Raw genomic sequence first — 24433 nt, 5'->3', positions numbered from 1 at the left:
GAGAATGTTGAGGATTGCCATAAAGAATTTCACACAGAGACTCTGGGCTAGATAATGTAGCCTTCATGTGTAGCTACAGCTAGTGTTCAAAGAGGCCATGCATCTAAAATCTCTTCTCATTTGCTCCCATGACAAAACCATACATCAGGAAACAAAATACAGTCTCCATTTTTAGACAAAGTAAATCCATACGTTTAGATTTGAGGTCATTGGGGGAGATTGTCTGCCGAATCCCAGGATCAAAAGCCTTGATTTTCTCCATTGGTCCCAATACTAAAAAGTAGAAATAATAACTCCATTGTCTGAGTAATTTTGAATAAAGAATTCTAAATAAAGCACTGGAGAAATAATTTTTAATGTTAAAATAGTGTATGATTTAAAAATATATGCATGGCATTTTACCAAATATAGAATAAGAAGTGGTGCCTCTGCCAAAGAGCTGGCAATCTCATACAGACAATATAAAAGCCCTGATTCTTCAAATACTTAAGCATGTGAGTATTTTTAGTCATATGAACGGTCATGCTAGCTACTAATGGTTGCTACTGAAGTGAGTAAAGTTATGCACTTATTCGAGTAGTTCCCGGTAGTCAACAGGAGTACTCAGATGAGTTACTATTGATTCCCACCATTCTCAAATAGGAATCAAGCCCCAGTGATGTAAATCAGGAGTAACTTCAGTGAAGTCAAACTGGAGAAGCATAAAAATAGAGAAGAGTCATCAACAATAGCGTACTCTAGGGAACAATTATGCATTGCCAAGAAGATAGGCAAGATGATCTAAGAATAAAACTTTTCTCTCTCAGTCTAATGAGTCTGCAGAAGTCAATGCATGTTGCTAGAACACCACAGTATTATCACACTTGAATCAAGTACATTTTAATTCAGAAACAGATTTGAAAACTTGTATTTTCAAAGTTATACAGCCAGATACATAATCTAAATAACTGATTTCCATTGATTTCAATTGAGCTACACTGCGGGAGATCTAGCCCATCATATCTAAGAAATTTGCAGCAGTCAGAAGCAATAGATTCTTTTCTCTCACTTTGCTCAAGCTACATCATAGTATCTTTCTGGTTTACTCTACAGTATTTGGTTTCAAATGTATTTTTCTCTCCCTTTGTACTACTGAATTGTTGAAGTCCTGGCCTAAAAATATGACAGTGTTATTTTTTTCTCTCTTGCTAATTTTGCTCAGGGTTCATCACATCTTGAATTTTTAGTATTATTTAACTTTATTTTTTTCTATTAGTTTTGCATCTTATTGAAATACATTAGAATATTCGCAACATAACTATGTATAAACCAGTACTGATATCTACATTTAAATGGAAAACACGGAATTTGACATTCCAGTGTTTGATATGAAATCAGTGTCAATCAGTATATTGCCAGTAAATCTTGTCTTTATCCTGGGAGTTTGAAGTGGTCAGAATCAGAACTGCTTGCAACCTCTCTCTAAAAATTCTCATTGACGTATCTCTCAAGTTTTAAAAAGACCTCTCTATCTCAATATGTGTTTACATGAGAGACCAGATTAGCTGAGGTGAAGTTCTCATCAAAATGCACAGCGGGAGAATCATTGTGAATCATACTCATGGATGTTAAGAAAGCCAAGTGTAACACTGCTCCTTGTGGACCAGCTGGTGTCTTCCTGCTTCTGGAGACACAGAAGAACCTAAAGTGCTGAGAATTGTATTGGTTCCACCTCACAAGGGAGGGTTAGGGATTACAGGCAGCAAAAGCATGCCAGACTTCCCTTTGCATACTGGGGAGCTCTACTTTCTCTATGACACCCTAAGGAGGGAGGGAGGCATGGCAGACCATTCTGAAGGAGGGCTGAGGCAGTGGCCTGCAAGCCAGAACAACAGGCCTAATTCTCTGTATAGGATGATCACAGTTGAGAGCAGTAGAGATTCCATTCATTTCTATGGCTCAAACCAGAAGACTGTAGGAGACTTAATCCCCACATACTCTCACATTATTTTCAAATTGATGCACAATAGGAAATAGAATTAAATTTGGAGGCAGTTTATATTTTAGTGCATCTAATGAAATACTCCACTTATTTTTATGGTGCCAAGTTCTGAGGTCCTTTACCTAGTAAATTGCCTTCAAATCAATTCTGAAATTGATTTGTGTAAAAGCTAAGTAAGGAATTTAGGATTTAACCCATGAACAAACTACTAATGTATTAGCCCAACAATATGTGACCTAACTGGCTGCACTAAGTGAAAAGCACTTATTAACATACAGTACAGTATGAGAATCAATGGAACTCTTGTAGTGCACAGTACAATTCATAGTATAGTGTAGTGTAGTATGCCTTGTCATCAGGGAATTTCAAAGAATTGAACTCTGGATTATACAAAGAGCCTGTGGTAGCAGATTGTGAATGTGCTTTACTTTTCAAGTGCCAGAACATTAAGCTTTGTAGGTAGCCTTTATGAATTACGTGTTAAACCTGGCCAGCACAGCTAGGATGAGATGCTGCCCAGTTGGTGATTTGGTGCTCTACTCTAGCCAGGATTCAATGGGGTAAAACAGGGAAATGCATACTGTTTTCTTCTATTCTGAATAGGAGGAGTAATATGCAGAATGAAGCATACATACTAGGTGGATGCTGGTGTGTCACTCCCTCTGCTAGTAGATCAAAACCCCTTTAGGCTGCGGTGTGTGGAATGGCATGGTAGTAGGTTGCTCTTTCTTTTTCTCCTTTAAATGCTACTTGGAAATCCTGCTCTGCTGACTGCCAAGGGAGCAGGAAAGGTAGAAATTCTCTGTGTCCTTCTTGCACCAGCACAGCAGAAGGCAGAATCCTACCTTACATCCATAAACTGTTACAGGGTGGACACATCCCCCCAGTGTCAGATGTTTGAACTTAGTGGAATTACACTAGGGATGAAATTAGCTTTAGGAATATTAATTTTACCAGCTAGTTGTGCAATTAGCAAATGGATGATACTAACATAAGTATAAACTTATTTATTTTGCTGTAGCTGTTCTCTAAGAATCATTGGGACTTTTACACTAAAAGCTAGCACAGCATCAACAGTCTAGTGTTGAATAAAAAGCTGCCATTATCATCAGGATTGAAAGGTGGGTGTGCGGCACCATCTCAGAATGTTAGTCAGTTACAGATATGACAGAGAGCCACAGGGATACAGTGCTGCTAGTAACAATTATAAAACCAGACATAATTTTTTCTACTAGCATGATCAGGAAAAAGCTGGTAAATGTGGTCTTAGACATCAGCTGGTAAGACATGACAAAAGATCTCTTTGCTAACAAATGGTTTCAGAGTAACAGCCGTGTTAGTCTGTATTCGCAAAAAGAAAAGGAGTACTTGTGGCACCTTAGAGACTAACCAATTTATTTGAGCATAAGCTTTCGTGAGCTACAGCTCACTTCGTCAGATGCATACTGTGGAAAATACAGGAGACCTTTTTATACACACAAAGCATGAAAAAATGGGTGTTTACCACTACAAAAGGTTTTCTCTCCCCCCACCCACTCTCCTGCTGGTAATAGCTTATCTAAAGTGATCACTCTCCTTACAATGTGTATGATAATCAAGGTGGGCCATTTCCAGCACAAATCCAGGTTTTCTCCCCACACCCCCCCTCACAAACCCACTCTCCTGTTGGTATGTGTGTGTGGGGGGGGAAGAAAACCTGGATTTGTGCTGGAAATGGCCCACCTTGATTATCATACACATTGTAAGGAGAGTGATCACTTTAGATAAGCTATTACCAACAGGAGAGTGGGTTTGTTTGGGCGGGACCTGGATTTGTGCTGGAAATGGCCCACTTTTATTATCATACACATTGTAAGGAGAGTGATCACTTTACATAAGCTATTACCAGCAGGAGAGTGGGGTGAGGGGAGAGAAAACCTTTTGTAGTGATAAACACCCATTTTTTCATAATTTGTGTGTATAAAAAGATCTTCTGTATTTTCCATGGTATGCATCCGATGAAGTAAGCTGTAGCTCACGAAAGCTTATGCTCAAATAAATTGGTTAGTCTCTAAGGTGCCACAAGTATTCCTTTTCTTTTTGTTAACAAATGCCAGTGTTGATCAGTGGCGAAGCCAGCGAGGGATCCTATGTAAGCTGTACAGCTGGCAAGAGGCATTTTCCCTTTGAAGGTTGATTTCAACCTCTCTGGAACACTGGACCAAAGGTTTTAAATTCCTTTTCAAAGTGTAGCCTCCAGCTTGACTTACAATATAATACCTCACACCTGTCTGGCATCTTTCTTAGGATAATTAAGTGTGGAATAGCAACCATATTTTCATATATATAATATAAAGTTACTATTGATGTGTTCATTTGACCTCCATGGTTTGTTATTGGGGTCCAAACCCTTAAACAGTTAGCTGCTAGCGACTGGAAAAAGCTGCAAACCCTCTACCCCTGAGCTACTGAGTGTGAGAATTTTCTAAAGGAGTGAATTTTAGACTTTCCTATAGGTCAGTGGCAGCTGTATATATCATAGAGATTACATAATTTTTTTAGGACCAAATACTGATTCCATTAAGGTCAGTCGCAGTGTTGCCATTGTTTTAATTGGATCAAGATTTGACCCGTAAGATTGAAGTGTACTAATGGTTATATCTGGTAGTCCACAGAGCCATAATGACTTTTCCTTAGAATAGAGCCTTGGCACATTCTGTTCTCCAAAATAAACATAGAGGCCATAAGGGGAAAAAGAAATGTGGAATAGAAAGATAGCTCAGAAGGTAGAAGTGAAATATGCTAATCTCGGCTGTTTGATTGACCAAGGTTTCAGGTGAACCTTTTCTTCAGTTTCACTTTGTGAGTGGTCTTCAAACTCTGAGTTTCATGTTGCGTTATAGGCCTGAATGAACTTGTAAACTGAAAGCAAAAGCAAAGCTGCAAGGTTTTACCTGGTTTCTCTTCATAACCATGTGAAACCAATTAAAAATTAAAAAAAAAATGACACATTTATTTAGAAAACTGCAGTGGTCCAAGTTAGCTTAGAACTTTAAAATGTCCATTCAAAAAGTTTTGAGCTTTAGGATTTTTTTTTCATATATCCATAGATTAGAGGCCAGAAGGGACCATTGGGATTAGCTGGTCTTACCTCCCGCCTAAGACAAGCTGTAGAATTTCACCCAGTGATTCCTTCATCTAGCTCAACAACTTGTCACAAAATTATAACGTGTCTTTTCGAAAGACCTGCAATCAGGGGCTATGTCTGCCCTGTACACCTTACCGCGGCGTGCCAGTACAGCCGTGCCGTCGTATGGCACTCGGTAGAGCTGCTCTTTGTCGCCGGGAGAGAGAGCTCTCCCACCAACCAAATAAAACCACCCCCAATGGGAGAGCAGTTCCCACGGACGAAACACTGTCCACGCCAGCGCTTTTCGTGATTAAAACTTCTGTCATTCAGGGAGGTGGTTTTTGCATATCCCTGAGCGACAAATTTTTTTAATGGTGAAAGCTCAGTGTAGACATGTCCTGACTTAAAACGTCCCAGTTATGGGGAATGTGCCAACTCCTTTGATAAGTCATTCTCAAGGTTGATGTCCCTTTTCAATGGACTTGGGATGAGTTTTGAATTTCATTCCACTAAACTCTAAATATCAGAGACCGTCCAATACCATGAAGATGTCATTAAACATGCAAATTGATGGGGGTACGGAGGGTGTTAAAAACCTCACCACAACAATTAAAAACTCAAAAACAGCTGGCAGTGAAGTACTTCGGTCTTTACAATAATATCTAATTTGAAGACCCTTTGGAATTATTACAATTGTGAAGCCAGAAAATACTTTATTTGGGCTGGCTGCTCAGATAAAGGGGAGGAAAATATCAGTGGATAAAGGAACTCAGTATAGTTCAGATTCTGCTTTTTAAAAACTTTTTAAAAATATATAAGAAAAGTAGACTAAATGGATTTGAAATTAGTTTATTAACAAATATTTTTCTTAAAATTAAAAACAAAACAAAAACCTTTCTGGGCCAGATCCTCAGAGAACATAAATCAGCATAGCTTTGTTGACTTTACACTAGCTCTCTATACGATCTGTACAATGTGAGTCACAAAAAGTACAAATAAACACATAATAGTAGAAATCATTAAACACTTCTGAAGATTCTCACTCATGCTGCCTTCATTTATGCTTAGCTGTGAACATTTAATAAAATCTTGTGTCCGAAATGGATGAGTTAAACTAACTGTATGTAACAATGTGATAGCTTGTGAATGTATTTTAATTGGAGGTCACTTTTTAACTCTTCCTTGGGTCCCATAATTGGTTTAGACATACTGTCCTTGCAAAGAATGTATATACATGCATTCAAAAGAAAAGAAAGAGAGAGAGAGAAAAAAACTTGACTTTTTGATTTTGCTTCACTTTTTTTTTTTGTCTGAGCTAAATTGTCAGAATTTGCTGTCATCTCCTCCACAGGTTCTCAAATGGAAATGATTTTAAAGATTAATTTATTATCTTCCACTTGCAGTCAAAAAAGATCCAAGCCCAGCTGAAGGAGTTTCGCTATGGGAAAAAGGATTTGATTTTTAAGGTGAGTTTATATTTCTAGAGCTGGCTAAGGTATTTACTTACAGTCAATATAACATTACAATCATCCAGTAGGATGATAACTGCCTTTATTACTGGAGAACTGAGAAATCATTTCTCTGTCAACATAATGAAAGAAGCTCAAAACTCTGAATCACAGACATCATTCCCATAATGTGCTCTCTGAAATCCCCTCTACTTCAATGTTGAAGAGACAATGCACGGTATTACAATGCTTCCTGTGGCAAAGATAGAGGTGATTTCAAAGCTTCAAAAATTCTGTTATCTTCTTCATTATTTAAAATTAAAGTGGAAAAAATATTTAGCTTATGATTATTTACATTAAAGTGCCTACATAGACCAATGTCCCAGCCAGTAGTTTGCCAGTGACCCAAATCTCTCCCATTGTTCCACAGATTCCTGTGAAGGGCTTTTTTATCTTTCTAATTGAGCAATAGAGCATTTTACGGCTGCCTGGTGGTTTCTGTTTGATTAGCAGTCCTCCATGCTAAAGCTGTGCAGGGTAACATTTAAAGAAAAGCATTCTAATATTTGTGACAAGTAGACTGAATAATTTGTAACAAACATGGAAAATAAAATGTTATCCTGTAGGCATCTGACTTTTATCCATCTACATACCCCTCTGCTGAAATTTCTTTTCTGCAACTTCCTGAAAACAAAATGAAGTATCTATTAGGGATGTGCAAACCAAATTTAGGTTCAGTCTAATTCACATAAATACCCCAAAGTTTTGATACACAGCTGAAACATATCCAAATTCCTCTTTGTAAAATCAGGCAGATAATATTATGAGAACAGGATGTCTCATGGAATTTTGCATACTTACTACTTCTGGTCTTTGCTGGAACCTAGAAGATGAGGGAGCAGAATTAGTGGTAGGCCCTAGGCATGAAAAGCCTTATCTGAATTTTCACTAACTTTAGGCAGTTTCACAAGAAATTTGAGGAATTTTCTCTAAGCTAGCTCCAGGGTTTTAGTTTGGAGCTAGAAAAATGATAGCTAATGAGGTAGAATCAACTCCACGTCAGTTCAGGTTCAGTTTTGATTTTAGGTGAAAAATTTAAGATGGGAAAGGAAGATATTATCAAAAACTGGTTAGGGGGAAAGGTTTATTTTATTTGCCTGCAGCAGGAAGGCTCAACTCTGACTTCTAGGGGGTGACCATGATGACGCTAGGGGAGAGAGAACACTTCAGTCTATACTCATTCAAATCGCCAAGAAGGGTGCCAGTTGTGGTGGTTGGTGGTTGGTTGGTTGTTCTGGTTTGGTTTTTTGCATGGCCAACACTCCCATTGGCCACCAGAAACTTGTTCTCCCATTTATTTCAAAAGGCCACAGGATAAACAGTAACCATTATCATCACTGAATTTCTGTTCTGCTTGCAGCTGTAAAAAATAAATATGGCAGCTATGTCTCCTCTAATTCTCCAGTGAATCAGCTCATAATGTTTAATATAACCTGACTCTGCAACAGCATCTTATCAGTTGCAGTAAATAAAATCTAAAGTAATAATAATACTAGCACTTACAATCCACATTATATTTTCAAACCACTTGACAAATATGCACAAATCAATCTTCATAGCCTCCTTTAAAGGCACAAAAGTACAATTAATTATCACCATTTGACAGGTGGGCAAAGTGAGACAAAGGTTAAATGACTTGCTCAAGGCTATAGAGGCAGTCAGTGTGTCAGTTGGGATTTGAATTCCAGTTCCTGGCTCTCAGCCCAGTGTTCAATCCACTAGAGCATGCTGCATGGAGAGTATTGAGACTATTATTTTTAAAAGAAGCAAACTGTAATTTTCCATGTGTTGAAACAAGAAAAACTAAGAGCATGTAGTGACAAATTTCAGCAGAGGCCTCTTATTTTATAGCCCCACTTGTACAGCAAATTACCTCACAAAGACAGCTACAGTTTCTCTGAGTCCATTTTAATTATACTAGTAGCCCTAAAACCCTGACTCAGCAAAGCACTGTAAGCATGTGGTTAAGGGACTGAAGTTTAAGTACTTTGCTGAATCAAGGTCTATGTTTGTTTCAGGCATTTCTAACTTTTTTTTTTTCAGGCTGCTTCTTGATATATTGATGAGAAAAAATCAGATATTTTAATTAATTAAAATAAAGAAAAAATAATTGATTGTGTGTGTGGGAAAAATACAAAATGTAAACGTAGGCCTGATATAAATTCAGGATAGTGAAAAAGATCATTCAGTAATTGCACTCATGTCAGAAATATAAAGGGAAGGAAGGGTAACCACCTTTCTGTATACAATGCTATAAAATCCCTCCAGGCCAGAGGCAACATCCTGTTACCTGTAAAGGGTTAAGAAGCTCAGCTAACCTGGCTGGCACGTGACCCAAAGGACCAATAAGGGGACAAGATACTTTCAAATCTTGTGGGGGGAAGGCTTTTGTTTTGTGCTCTTTGTTTATGTGGTTGTTCTCTCTTGGGACGGAGAGAGGCCAGACAGAAATCAATCTTCTCCAACCCATCCTAATCCAAGTCTCCAATATTGCAACCAGTATAGGCAAGGCGGATTAGTTTATCTTTTGTTTTGTGTGAATTTTCCCTGTGTTAAGAGGGAGGTTTATTCCTGTTTTCTGTAACTTTAAGGTTTTGCCCAGAGGGGGATCCTCTGTGTTTTGAATCTGAATACCCTGTAAAGTATTTTCCATCCTGATTTTACAGAGATGATTTTTACCTTTCTTTTTTTTTTTTTTTTTTTTTTTTTAAATAAAACCCTTCTTTTAAGAACCTGACTGATTTTTCCATTGTTCCAAGATCCAGGGGTTTGGGTCTTTGATGATTTTGTAAAAAATTGATTAGGATATTATTCTCAAGCCTCCCCAGGAAAGGGGATGTGTAGGGGTTGTGGGGATATTTTTGGGGAAGACATCTCCAAGTGGTCTCTTTCCCTGTTCTTTGTTTAAAACGCTTGGTGGTGGCAGCATACTGTTCAAGAACAAGGCAAAGTTTGTACCTTGGAGAAGTTTTTAACCTTAGCTGGTAAGAATAAGCTTAGGGGGTCTTTCATGCAGGTCCCCAGATCTGTACCCTAGAGTTCAGAGTGGGGAAGGAACCCTGACAACTCATTACGCGGTTTTATACAGATCCTTTATTATTTCTCAATCTTTTTCTTTATCAGTGATTTCAACTGTAATTTGTACAAAATATGAATACTTATTTGAGTGTGTTTTCAGTTTGTTTTTGTGATGTGTTTAAATGGTTCTGCATTATAGTTTCAGAAGTGCATATTTCATGTATTGTCTATCCATTGTACTACTTTTCATTTAAGATTCCAAGGTAAAATAACAATTGTTTCTCCATATAATAGGAAAGTAAAGCTGGTGATCTGACAAGCTAATTATGTGTCAAAAGCTTTGGAAAGTAAAGATAAAATAACGAGGAGAAAGGGAATTTTAAAATGTTATTGGCTGAGATAATGAAAGAGGTTTATAGAATTACATGACACATCCACTGGAATACATGTAATTAAATCCCCTAGACTGCCTTGATAATCTCTATTGGTACATTTTAATTCTTTTAAGTGGCTTCTCTGATTAGGAAGAATTCTAGGTATAAAGTCCTGAAAATAGAGGTTTTCTACATATGCAGTTGCTATATCCTGTGCAGTAGCGGCATAAGCTTTGTTTGCCAGCATAATTCAAACTTCTATAGTACAAGGTGGGGAGCCCCATTTCCATAACTATGTAGTCCCTGATTTATCTGCTGAGACCACTGAAAAGTTCAGTTTGTGACAAAGTTTCTGTGATTGGAGGATTGCTCACTTAAAAATGGACTGCCATTTATAGTACCTCCTCCAGGAAGGTACCAAGCACCCTCAATTCTCATAAATATTGGTGAATATTGAGGATGCTGAGCACCTCAAAGGAGGCCCTCAATACTCCTCAGGATTGAGTCCCTTCATATTATTTTCTTGAAAGTGGGATTAATTTGTCAATTTGTAGAGACTAGAAAGACATGACAGGATTGAAGGAAGCAATGTTTTGTTAAATCATCGCATATGAATAAATTAAGCATGTGGTGAAGTGCTGCCCTGAATAGGGATGGCCCATTGTATTAGTTTGGATGGAATATATGGAATAAAAGTGTTGGCATAACCTAGTCACTGTCCATCAATGTTAAACAAGGTTTGAGGATTGGTATATAGAGACCTCAGCTTGCTTAGTACCATGTCTCATTAAAAAGTCTTTTAACCTTTTATTAAAGATAGAGAAAAGAAGGGAAAATAGTTAAAACATTTGAAATGTAAAGTATTAAATCAGGCTTTCATTTTAACTACTTGGTTTTGTTCCCTTTTCCTTAATCTGGAGAAAGTTTTAAAAGAAAAAAAGCCTCTTTGTCTGATGGTATCAATGGCAGTAATAACCTTCCTTTTGGGGGAAAAGCGAATAGGTTCATTGAGAAAGGCTGTAAATGTCATTGTTGCTATTGTTAAAGTCCAATTTTAGAAGGGACCCTCTCTCCTTTATTTTGCGGTTTCTTAGATGGTATTAAAGGTGGTAATAACTGGAATTCTAGGTGGTGGTTGGGATTCAGCTGGTGCCAGTAGGGGGTGACGATGTCGTCTGGGTCCCTCTCTCTCTGTCTCAGGATGATGAAGGCACAGGGTCCCAGGAAAACAGTGCAGGTGGCAGCTATGATTAGAAACTAGCTTCAGAAGCCTAAGTATGTTTCTCTTGCCTGTTCTTTTTGTTCTTTTGAACTTTCCCCACAAAATATTTCTTTTAAGAACTCAAAAAGGGAGTGTAGGTGGCATGGCCCACCCCCTCATTATTTTGTCCACCAATTAGGCTTAGTGTCTGGCATAACAATTTTGGCTCATTATCCTCTGGCTCCGCATCTTCTGATTTCTGACCAGCTTAATTTGAACATGGTCGCTGAATCGCATCAACCTGGCCTGTTTGTTTAGACTAATTCAGTTATTCTATCTTCCTTTTTTACTTTTTCCCATCAACATTTGGTATTAATGTTGTTGTATCCTTTTATGAACTTTTACATACTTTTTACAGATGAGCTCACAATTGGGGTAAATTTGTAGGCCCAGTAGTCACAACAGGTCTTAAGCAACTGTTTCAGTACTTTCCTAAACCAGGTCTTAAGATCAGTACTGATATAAAATGCACTATATATTAAATTTTACTTTCAAACTGTCTTTGCAATACAAAATGGTAGTCTTCCAGGAAACTCACTGATGCGTGGTGTGGTTTTCTTTTTACATACTACTCTTCTTATAATAAAAATATTGTATGAGATGCAGAGTTCTGTAAGATTAGTTTCAGAGCATTATTATCTGGATGTAGCAGTAATGTGTACTATGCCTCTTCCTAACTTAAAATTGATGCTACCATATATAGGCTTGTGTTTCAGTGCCTATTAAAAATAATTACATCCACAGTAAACCTATTTCCTGGAGTTGCAAAATTTTTCAGTGGCACAAAGGACATAATTCTGTACTCCCTAGAGACAAAGAGCAGAAGTGATAAAAGCCAACTCAACAGAAGTCATGTCTTCATCATTAAAATTTTAAATGCCTCTGTTATGGTTCAGGGTTATCCGTACCTTTGACCCCACAGTCTCTCTATGAGCACCTCATACAGTGAGAGACCTACCCCTGCACTTCTTTCATAATAGAATCTCACAATTCATCCCTATATGTATACCTCAAATAAAAAAAGAAAAGTAAGAGAAACAACAACAAAAAAATCCACTATGGCTAAACAGATTTAAAGAGGTGGTTAGAGATAAAAATACATCTTTTAAAAATTGGCAGTCAGATCCTACTAAGGAAAACAGAAAAGAGCATAAATTCTGCAAGTCAAGCATAAAATTATAATTAGGCAGGCCAAAAAAGAATTTGAAGAACAACTAGCAAAAGACACAAAGCCTAACTTCCCCCCCCCAAAGCCATGTCTACACTAGAGAGCTTACAGAGGCAGAGCTGTACCAATGCAGCTGCGCTGCTGTAAGATCACTTGCGTAGCCACTCTATACCAGTGGGAGAGAGTTTTCCCATCCATATGATAAAACCATCTTAACGAGCGGTGGCAGTTATGTACCACTGACATAGCACTGTGCACACTACCACTTATGCCAGCGTTCGGGGGGTGGGGGGGGGGTGTTTTTTCCCACATCCCTCAGTAATATAAGTTTTGTGGACATAAGTGCCCTAAGTACATCAGAAGCAGGAAGCCTGCCAAACAATCAGTGGGGGCACTGGGCAATCAGGTTCTAAGAGAACACTTAAGAAAGACAAGACAATTTCAGAGAAGCTAAATAAATTCTTTACATCTGTCTTCACTGCAGAGGATGTGAGGGAGATTCCCATACCTGAGCCATTATTTTTAGGTGATAAATCTGAGGAACTGTCCCAGATTGAGGTGTCAATGAAGGAGGTTTTAGAAGAAATTGATAAATTAAACAGTAATAAGTCACCAGGACCAGATATTATTCACACGAGTTCTGGAGGAACTCAAATAAGAAATTGCAGTACTTCTAACTATGTTATATAACCTATCACTTAAGTCAGCCTCTGTACCAGATAACTGGACAATAGCTAAGGTAACACTGATTTTTAACAAAAGCTCCAGAGACGATCCTGGCAATTACAGGCTGGTAAGCCTAATTTCAATACCAGGCAAATGGGTTGAAACTATAGTAAAGAACAGAATTTTCAGATACATAGATGAACATGATATGTTGCAGAAGAGTCAACACAGCTTCTGTACAGGGAAATTGTGGCTTATCAATCCATTAGAATTCCTTGAGGGGTTCAACAAGCATGTGTACAAGGGTGATCCAGTTGATGGAGTGTATTTGGACTTTGATAAAGCCTTTGACTTGATAAAGCCTGATAAAACCTCACAAAAGGCTCACAAAGTAAGCAGTGATGGGATAGGAGGGAAGGTCCTCTCATGGATCAGTAACTAGTTAAAAGATAGGAAACAGAGGGTAGGAATAAATAGCCAGTTTACACAATGGAGAGAGGTAAATAGCAGGGTCCCCCAAGGATGTGTGTTGGGATCAGTGCTGTTCAACATATTCATAAATGATCAGGGGGCTGGAGGGGAGAGAGAAGGATAAACAGTTAAGTGGCAGAGTTTGCAGATGGTATGGAATTATTCAAGATTGTTAATTCAGAAACTCTCTGTGAAGAGTTGCAAAGGGATCTCACACAACTGGGTGACTGGGCAAGAAAATGGCAGATGAAATTCCAAGTTGATAAGTGCAAACAATGCAAATTGGAAAACATAACCCCAACCATACATACAAAATGATAGGGTTTAAATTATCTGTTACTACTCAAGCAAGAGATCTTGGAGTCATTGTGCAGAGTTCTCTGAAAACATCTGCTCAATGTGCCATGGCGGTCAAAAAAAGTAACAATATTAGAAACCATCAGGAAAGGGATAGATAATGAGACAGAATATGTTACAATGCCAGTATGTAAACCCATGATATGTCCACACCTGGAATACTGCATGCAGTTCTCATTGCCCTATCTCAAAATAGATACGTTAGAATTGAAAAAGGTACAGAGAAGGGCAAAAAAAAAAGAGTAAGGGTGTGGAACAGCTTCCATGTGAGGAGTGATTAAAAAGGCTGGGACTGTTCAGCTTCAAAAGGAGATGACTAAAATGGGATCTGATAGAGATCCATAAAATTGTGACTGGTATGGACAAAGTGAGTGAGGAAGTGTTAGTTATCCCTTCACATAACATAAGAACCAGGGGGTCACCCAATGAAATTAACAGTCAGCGTGTTTAAAACAAATGTAAGGAGTTACTTAGTCACACAGTCAACCTATTGAAATCATTTCTAGGGGATGTTGTGAGGGCCAAAAGTATAACTGGTTTAAAAAAGGAATTAGACTAAATTAATGGAGGATAGGTCCATCAGTGTCTATTAGCCAAAATGATCAGGGATTCAACCCCATGCTCTGAGAATGCTAGAAGACAGTGGATGGATTGCTTGATAAATTGTCCTTTTCTGTTCATTCCCTCTGGAGCGCCTGGAATTGACCACTCTCAGAAGACGGGCTAGATGAGCCATTGTTCTGATCAAGTATGGTCAATCTTCTGTTCACCCCCACTTTTAGACTGGGTCACCAAGATATAGCACCCTGCTTATCAACAGTGTTTCCTTAGCTCCGTTTAGCCCCTGCTATAGACTTCCCTTCAGAAGCTGTGAACAGTGTGAAAAGAGAATGACACCGAATAGCTTCTACAAATAAAGTATTATTCGTTTATCCATAAGAGCATAGCAATCAGATAGAAAAAGGTTCAAACATCAAAAGGTCTATGGATGTATTATATGAGCTTAGCATTTTCCTCAAGACTTAGCTGGGCCGTAATTAGCCCTGGCACCCCTTCCCTTCTGGGGACCAGGTTACATTATGTCTCTATAGATCCTGCCTCCCCTTTTCAGCTTCTAGGATGAGGCTTTTAAACCTTCCCAGGCTCTTTATTTCATTTTGCCCAACTGAAGTTCCCCTCCCCAGATCACCAGCTACCCTGTTGATCAAAGCACAGCAGGGATAAAACTTCAAAGGAATTGACACCTGTATTGTTTATTAGGACCAGTTACTGGGTGATCTGGAGCTAACTTTCAGTTCCTGAAGAGGTGCAAAAACCGCTTAGGACTAAGTTAATTCTTTGCAACTATGTAGCAAACAACATGATCTTAATCAGGTATACAAAATAATCATTAAAAAGTAGTACAGAAAGTAATACAGTAATACAAATATTCATGGAGGATAGGGTCATCAATAGCTATTAGCCAGGTTGGGCAGGGATGCAAAACCATGGTCTAAAGCATCCCTAGCCTCTGGATGCCAGAATCTGGGAATGAGTAATGGGGATGGATCACTTGATGATTATCTGTTCTGATCATTCCCTCTGAAGTACCTGGCATTGGCCACTGCTGGAAGACAGGATACTGGGCTAGACTGTTGGAAAACAGGATACTGAGCTAAATGGACGATTGGTCTGATCCAGTATGGCCTTTCTTATGTTCACATATCTTCCACATTCTGACCTGTTCTCTGAGAAGTAGCATTGCGGTTCCATTGGTCTATACTTAGCAATACTCTCTTTCAAAAGCAAAAACAGGGAACTATAACTTTTTTTCACCTTTCATTATGATTTGAGTTACACAGCAGTGCTGGGGAGTTAGAGGAGGTAAGGACTTCTCTCTCATATGCCCTAGCTCACAGGCTGCTTGGACCTTGTGTGCAGGGGTAAGCAAGAGTGCACCTACTTATCCCTTTCTGGAGCAGGTGGTTGCTGATAGGTGGAGCATGGGTGAAGTCTTGGCTCCACTCCGTATACTCATTGGCCAGTTCAGCTGAAGTGGCATACCTTGTTGCTGGCATAGGCAGCAGGCAATTACCATAACAGCAAAGCAATAAAGAAGCAAAGGGGTATTTGTGATTCAAGGTGTGTCTGAATGATAATGTCTTCCAGAGCTACTCCTGAGGTTGTGTTTCTTATCCACCACCCCTCACTCAGGACTATGTCTAAGGTCACAACCCAGCCTAGTGAGATGAACTATATGGGGAATCAGGGATACAAAGGGTTAAAGCCAATGACAAAACTTGAAAGTTTGAATTAAAACTTGGGGAGGAACAGCTCACCATCTGCTTCTTTAACAATAGCAGAAGACACAAGAATTTTTTGGTATAAAAAAGTAGGATACTGGATTTTTTCCCTCTTGGTACAGATTTCACACCAATGACTTTACTAAAGATGAGAAATAGAGATGTAAGGTAAAGACTACATGCAGTGTATTAACTTAACAACAACTGACTAGTGTCTTGAGGCAGGGATCCAAAAGATATTGCAATTTAATAGTATAGTTCCATTAACCTATGGTTTGTGAAAATAAGTGTTGAAGATTGCATGTAATTCTGTTCACGTGAGCAAAGAACTTTAGAGATGGCAAGCTCTTTTTACAAATTGCCCATGTTGTCTTTAGCAAGAATGATGTGCCTGGGTGAAAATAACCTATTGCTACACTACATTTAGAGCCTTCTAAAAAAGAGAAAATCAGTCATGAAAAATGGGAAGCATTTTTTTCTTTTTTGGAGGTTGTCTAGAAACAGTGTTAATTTTTCTAAAGGTGAATGGTGTTTAAAAAGTATGCAAAATACCTGAAATTTTATTTACAGTTTAATTCTTGTATCTTTTTAAGTTCTGAAAATATCCGGATTCTTTATCTCTGTGTTCATCTACTGTATTTCATATTGTTTTCCTTCTGATGCACTTGAATCACACCCATCTATTCTAGTTTGTATGGTATTCCTACTACTACACTGTTTGATTTAATAGCATAAAATGCTGTGGTGGGGGCAGGGGGGTTGGTTGTTTTTCTTAAGAGAGGCTTGATTATTTTTTTATTCATAGAAAGAAAATTGTTGGCTAAAAGATGAGGTAAAGAACAAAACATTTGCAATACATGCATAATCTATTATAGTGTGAAGATATACTTAAACTGAAGGTGTTCAAATATTGATTCAGATTGTATCTTGATAAATAAATTAATGAGGACAGAAGTACTGTTGCATGGTTAATGAGCTACAGAAAAATCTCCGCAGGCATTTGTGTATCCTTGGGATAAAAGACGGGTTAGAATACTTGGAATTTCGGAGTTTTCACTGGTTTCAGAGTAACAGCCGTGTTAGTCTGTATTCGCAAAAAGAAAAGGAGTACTTGTAGCACCTTAGAGACTAACCAATTTATTTGAGCATGAGCTTTCGTGAGTTTTCACTGTGCTCATCACTTACAGCAAAGTTCAGTCATTTCAGAATTACACAAAGAAGTGACAAACATATTGTTCCTTTTGTTTAGCAATTTGTAGAGCTGATTGATTAATGAAAAAAGTTTCCCATAATTACTCATTCATATTTCAGGCATCGTGGTCTAGTGGAAAAGGCACTAGACTGGTGGGTCAGGCAACCTTCCCCTTACCTGCTGTTTGACCTTGGGCAAGCCACTTCACCTTGCTGTGTATTTTACCATCCCTTATCTGCCTGGCATATTGAGATTGTAATCTCTGAGGGCATGGGCTGTCTCTCACAGTGTGCATGTGCACAGTGCCTAGCATAGTGGGCACTGAGCTCAATTGTTGTCTCTTAGCACTAGGGGGAGAAGTGCATGCAGTGGACTGTCTTATTTATTCGTATCGATATACACAGAAAGAGAGAGATTGCTATATGATTATGATAGAGAAGGCAAGGTCAAAGAATTGAACCTTGCACTAGGAATAGAAGGAGATAATAGTCCTTACTCCTGGGGGAGGGGAGTTCATTCAACAATCCCAGATTGGCTCTCCAGAAATCTGTCTCTCGCGTAGATGAGCTTTACTCTTCTTGTAGAAAGTTTCATTGTGCCAGAGAAGCATAGTTGTCAACCATTGTCTTCTTCCTAGAGTGTTAGTCAATCTTTTAGAAATCCTAGGCCCAGGTAAGGGAGTGCTTTGAAAATGAGAACTGAGACTTTGAACTTTACTCATTATTCTATGGGAAGCCATAGCCTGTGTTGCTGAGGAGACATGCTGCAGTGTTCTATACTAATTAGAGTTTCCTAAGTGGCAAAGGCTTCATGCCCAGATATATTACATCACTGTAGACCAGCCAATAGATGCCAAAGGCATGTAGAGTATACTCCTGATTATGCAAATAGCATATGGGACATGGATGTTGTTCGGATAATGGAGAGGGCAGAAGCCATTCAACCATTCAGCAGCATCTGGAGGATCCTCCTCCTCCTTGCTGTCTTAATCAGCAGGCTCTGCTCTGTGATCACTCAATCCCATGACAGCCAGACTGCAGAGGTTTCCCTGTGTTACTGCAGAGCCAGTGACACCTAATCTCTGCAGGCACAATGTGTGCCCAGGATGGGGGTGGGGGACGGGCTGAGAAGGGGGCTGAAATCCTGTTGGGGCTCAGTAGAGACCCCTTGGACAGGACTCTGCTATGCCCCACCAGGACTGCAACCAAAGAAGGTAGATAGCATTATTCACAGGTGCTTTTATGTGTTAGCATCAGCAAGGAATCAAGGAACGCTCCTGAACAGAAAATTGTGGGAATGTGCTATCAACCAAAGGAGATAATTTCATGGCGGCAAACTCTTCAATATGCTTTGCTCTGCCCACCGGCATAACCTCTGTCTTGCTCTGGTTCAGCTTCAGCCAGCTGTTCTTCATTCATGAGCTCATCTCATCCAAGACTGGGCCATCTTGATAGTAGTGGTGCGGTTGTACGCAGTGAACGATAGGTAGAGCTTGTGTCATCTGCATGTTGCTGACTCTTGAGTCTTTGTTCTCCAACTCACCTACTAGCTGTATGTAGATACTGAATAGGACCAGAGAGAGAACTGATCCTTGTGGGACTCCACAAGTGGGAGGTCTGGTGATAGAGATTTTCATAGGTTCTAAAGCCTGAAAGGACCATTTGATTGTCTAGTCTGACTTGCTGTATAACACAGGCCATAGAACTTCCCAAAAATCATTCCTAGAGCATATCTTTTAGAAGAACATCCAATCCTTGATTTAAAAATTGCCCGTGTTGAGAATCCACCATGACCCCTTGTAAATTGTTTCAGCGATTAACTACTCAAACAGGTAAAAATGTATGCATTATTTCCATTCTGAATTTGTCTACCTTCAGCTCCCAGACATTGGATCATGTTATACCTTTCTCTGCTAGATTGAAGAGCCCATTGTTAAATATGTGTTCCCCATGTAAGTACTTATAAACTGGAATCAAGTCACTACTTACTCTTCTCTTTGTCAGTCTAAATAGTTTGAGCTCTTTGAGTCTATCACTCTAAGGCATGTTTTCTAATCCTTTAACCATTCCTGTGGCTCTTCTCTGAACTGTTTCCAATTTACCAACATCCTTGTATTGTTGGCATCAGAACAAGGCACAATATTCCAGCAGCAATCTCACCAATGCCAAAAAGAGAGTAAAATAACCTTTCTACTTCTATTCAAGATCCCCCTGTTCATGCATCCAGGATTGTATTAACTCTTTTGGCCACAGTGTTGCACTGAGAGCTCGCGTTCAGCTGATTATCCCCCACAGCCCCTAGGATAGAGTCCCCCATCCTGTAAGTATGGCCTACATTCTTTGTTCCTAGATATATACATCTACATTTAGCTATATTAAAACATATATATTTTTGCTTGCAGGCAATTTACCAAGTAATCTAGATCTAGATCACTGTCCTCTTTATCTTTAACTCCCCCAATTTTTGTGTCATCTACAAAGTTATCAGTGAAAAGAAAAGGAGTACTAGTGGCACCTTAGAGACTAACCAATTTATTTGAGCATAAGCTTTCGTGAGCTACAGCTCACTTCATCGGATGCATTCAGTGGAAAATACAGTGAGGAGATTTATATACACACAGAACATGAAAAAATGGGTGTTATCATACACACTGTAAGGAGAGTGATCACTTAAGATGAGCTATTACCAGCAGGAGAGTGGGGGGGGGGGGAGAAACCTTAAAAGGTTTTCTCCCCCCCCCCCCCCCCCACTCTCCTGCTGGTAATAGCTCATCTTAAGTGATCACTCTCCTTACAATGTGTATGATAACACCCATTTTTTCATGTTCTGTGTGTATATAAATCTCCTCACTGTATTTTCCACTGAATGCATCCGATGAAGTGAGCTGTAGCTCACGAAAGCTTATGCTCAAATAAATTGGTTAGTCTCTAAGGTGCCACTAGTATTCCTTTTCTTTTTGCGAATAGAGACTAACACGGCTGCTACTCTGAAAGTTATCAGTGATGACTTTGTTTTCTTCTAGGTTTTTGATAAAGATGTGAAATAGGGTAGGGTCAAGTCCAGATCCGCGCAGGACTCCACTGGAAACAAACCCACTCAGTGATGATTCCCCATTCACAATTACGATTTGAAACCTATCCATTAGCCACTTGTTGTTCCATTTAATATGTCCCATATTAATTTTAGCTCCATTCTAGCTTTTTAATCAGAATGTTGTGTGATACCAAGTCAAGCACCTTACAGAAGTCCAAGTATATTACATCAACACTGTTAGCTTTGTCAACCAAACTTGTAATCTAAATTTTTAAAAAATGATATCAAGTTAGTTTGGCGGGATCTATTTTCCATGATCCCATGTTGATTTGCATTAATTACATTACCCTCCTTTAGTTCATTATTAATCAAGCCTCTCCATTATCTTGCCCAGGATCAATGTCAGACTGATGGACCTATAATTACCCATGTTATCCTGTTTATCCTTTTTAAAAATTGGTACAACATTATCTTTCTTCCACTCTTCTGGAACTTCCCCAGTCCTCCAAGGCTTATTGAAAATCAGTTTCCCATCACTACTCATTGGGTGCATCCCTCCTGGAAGGACTCAAACCATTTTACCACATTTCCCTGGACTCTTGTGACCTCTCTTTAGAGAGAGAGCAGTGGCTTATGGTCATCTGTGTCAGTTATTGCAGAGAGGTCCAAGAGGATGAGAATGGATGTCTGTCCTTTGACAGCAGGAGATCACACATCAGTGCCACTAAAGCAGTATCCGTTCCATGTCCTTGCCTAAACCCCGATTGTGCCAGACCTAGGAGATTAGCTTCAAAGTGATGAGTTTGAATTTAGCCTTTGGCTAGCCTCTCTATGAGTTAGTTCAGCAACAGGAGGCTTGATGCTGGAAAGTAGGTAACTAGAATTGATGTATCAGGGGTTCCCTGTTATTTGGACTATTGGGTGTTTGAAAGAGGAAGGAAAGATTCCTTCCCTGAGTGAAACACTGTCTATATCAGTCATGAAAATGCAGTTCCTCCACATATGAAATTTCAAATATAATCTGTCTAACTAATTAAAATGAAACATTTTGCTTCCGGTCAGTTCAACCCAAGTCAAAATTTTAGGTGTCTTGAACCTAACTGAAACATGTTGTTTCGAGTCAATTTGACATTAAATTGCATCTCCCTTTAGTGCCACAGTTCCTCACTGGAGTTTTATGTCAGTTCATGCTTCCAGTATTTCCTGTGGGCCAGGTTCATTGGCTGGAATACATGTCTCATGATGCTCTACAATGACCCCTCTAGCTAAGCAGCATGGTAAATCATGGGAGTTACGTGACTGTGGTATATTATGGAGATGTACTCCAGCCAAGGAGCCCAGTCCATGGGGGAAATTAGAGCACGAGCCATCTGAACTTCAACTCCCAGGAGGCACTTTGGTACCACAGGCACAGACAGTTTAGTGAAACAAAATATTTCAATTTGGTTCAACACCCCAGAATAAAATATTTTGACATTTTGAATAAAAAAAATCAGAATTTTTCATTCCATGGGAAAATGTTGATACTTTGATTTTTATCCCAATTTGGGATGAAAACAAATGTGAAAATACTGGAATTTTCCATTGTTGCTCCATTCTATTACTGCATCTCAGATTCCCTAGAAGTCAAGAATACAGCATGTTGGGGTTCTCTCAATTTCAAGGCAAGAAATTTGTGATGCAGTTTTACAGACTAACATTCTTCAATGCCTCCTTTATGCAATTTTTTTTCATTAATTCTTAGTAGTACTACAGTTGTACATTGAGAACCTAAACAGAATTGTGCCCAATTATGTTAACCCGCTGTAAAAAACACATACAATGGGGTGCTTTTTAGAGCTTAAAATCTGAGGAGAGAGGTGACAAAGTATGCAGGGATGTAATACGATATATCCACTTATATCCACATCATTAAACACATTTGTAATTTTTCTATAATAGATCATCAGTCACGACTAACCTCATATACCTCTCAAAGCATCATTAATCTACACCAATAAAGATGGATATTTTAATTGAACTAGAGAATGTACCATTTCCTACTGTATTGCTTTAATAGTTTTATAAACTGGTGGGAAAAACAAGTTTTCAACATTTGGGTAGAATTTCAGTTCTTAGTAATTTATATATTAGCATATTGTTACAGAGCTTCTCAAAATGTAGCCTTGAGTATTAAAATGTTATTACATCTTTAATGAACTGAAAAATCCAATTTAAAACGTTTCTTACATACCCTTGAGGTGGCCTTAAGGTTCTAGACTTACATTTCAAGTCAATGCTATCCTTAATAGTCGGTCTGAGTTAGTGTGTGTGACAAGGTTACTTAGATAAGTCTGGAAGCCGCAGCAACAGTTTTAATGCTAAACAAGCTCACAAATTTCTCAAACCTCACTAGATATCTGAACCAACTGCCACCAAAGTCAGGAAGAGTTTGCCACTGGCTTCAAAGAAGAAATGGATCTGGCCCCAAATGATTGCCACCTACTCAGTAAACTTGCTTTTATCGAGATCCGAAATGTATCATGTGGAGAAGGATTAGAAGTTAATGAAGACACTGAAAACACTGCCGCTGTGAACCCGAACTGCCCCCAAGCTCAGGCCCAAAGCTTATGAGACAAAGGGGAATTCAGAGCTGTGAGAAGATATAAGTCTAGCCCAAGACAGGTTCTTTGTGTAACAGACAGCAAAATAAAGAAAAGAAGGAGAGGGAGTTTGAAAGTCTCTAATGAAACTTCTTAATTTGTTTCCATATGGCCTATATAACAAAGTAGTGCAAGAATTCTCAATGAATGAGGCCAGTATCGGCCATACACTTTGTAAGTAATCCGTATTGGCACAGTCATTTCTCTTTGGTGTTTAAGTACCACAGTGATAGTCACTGTCGAAATACCTGAGATAGATAGTGTGTTTTCTCTGAGATTTCTGGGACTCAAAATTTTGTATAATAAGGCTATTGAGGCAAGCTTTCCTCTTAGTTACAACCGTGCTGCTCCAGTGACTTCATTGGGCTAACATGGATGTCAGTGAGACCAACGTGGTGAAATGCAAGCACACACACTGCAAAAATCTCAAAGAGCAAGATTCTGTCTCTCTGTCCCCATGGATATGTAAGAGTAAGCAAGACTTAAATCCTGGACAGGGAGGGTAGGGGAATGGATCAAATCTTGGCTCTACCTCTGTATTTATTCTCCAGAACAGCTGAAGTTGCCTGGAGAGTTGGGCTAAGGCCAGCAGGCTATTATTACCAAATTGAACAGGAGTGTGATTGTGATAGGAGGCAGCAGGAAGGTGACTATTACTCAGAACACTGCCACATGGAGATGATGTATCTTACACATAATCGTTGCTCAGGTCTGTGCCTAAAATCAAAATCTAGCACCAATTCCATGAAATCAGGAAAGTAGAGGTGGTCGGAAATTTTCTAACAGTACACTTCGCGGTTAGAAAATGTTGTTTCTTCAAAATTGCAGTGTTCTTACAGGAATGGTCCAATTCTGACAAAATTCCAGTCGAAACCAGGCAGGTTTTGAAACCTATGAATATTATATGTTGGATTGGTTATGGGGGTGTTTTCTGTATGACTGTACTAGTTTAACTTAATGACGGTTTTGACCGAAAGGGTCAAAATGTAGGGACACAAGAGAACAAAAAAAATTCTGGAAGGATTTAACAGGACCCTTTCTCGAGAGAGGCAGTAGTTCAGGGGTACCGAATCACATAACACCTTTTGGAGGTTTCTAAAGAAGTTAGACCTGCCTAAGTTGCCCTTAGGGATGGTATGACTTCAGGAAAGACAGACATACAGGTGGAATGTTTGTTCTTTTAAATTATTTGTCTCTAAAAGCTTTGTTTCTAGTGCTAAAATGAACAATATCTTTGTGTTAAGGAGGCTGTTTTGTCACTACCCCACAGGTCACAGACTCCTGAAAGTAAGAAGTGCAGGTGATTGAATTTATTTGAACCTACAGGGTAATAATTGCTAAATAGGGTGCTTGTAGCTCAGGCCCTCGTCT

At 39.0% G+C, this 24433-nt stretch overlaps 1 protein-coding gene across 5 annotated transcripts in view; it reads left to right on the top strand.

Annotated features, from left to right (window-relative positions):
• Window positions 1-24433, top strand: part of LUZP2 (leucine zipper protein 2) — a 339015-nt gene that overhangs the window by 224466 nt on the left and 90116 nt on the right. For 4 of the 5 annotated variants that reach the window (XM_048853683.2, XM_048853679.2, XM_048853686.2 and 1 more), the window contains exon 7: window positions 6494-6556. The exons of the other annotated variant lie outside the window; for it this stretch is intronic. In XM_048853683.2, coding sequence (XP_048709640.1) covers window positions 6494-6556 — 63 coding nt within the window. The remainder of the gene's footprint in view (window positions 1-6493; window positions 6557-24433) is intronic. 5 annotated transcript variants of the gene reach the window in all.

This window comes from Caretta caretta, chromosome 6, assembly GCF_965140235.1.
Source record: "Caretta caretta isolate rCarCar2 chromosome 6, rCarCar1.hap1, whole genome shotgun sequence".
NCBI classification, from domain to species: domain Eukaryota; kingdom Metazoa; phylum Chordata; order Testudines; family Cheloniidae; genus Caretta; species Caretta caretta.
This window is presented reverse-complemented; position numbering and strand designations above follow the sequence as displayed.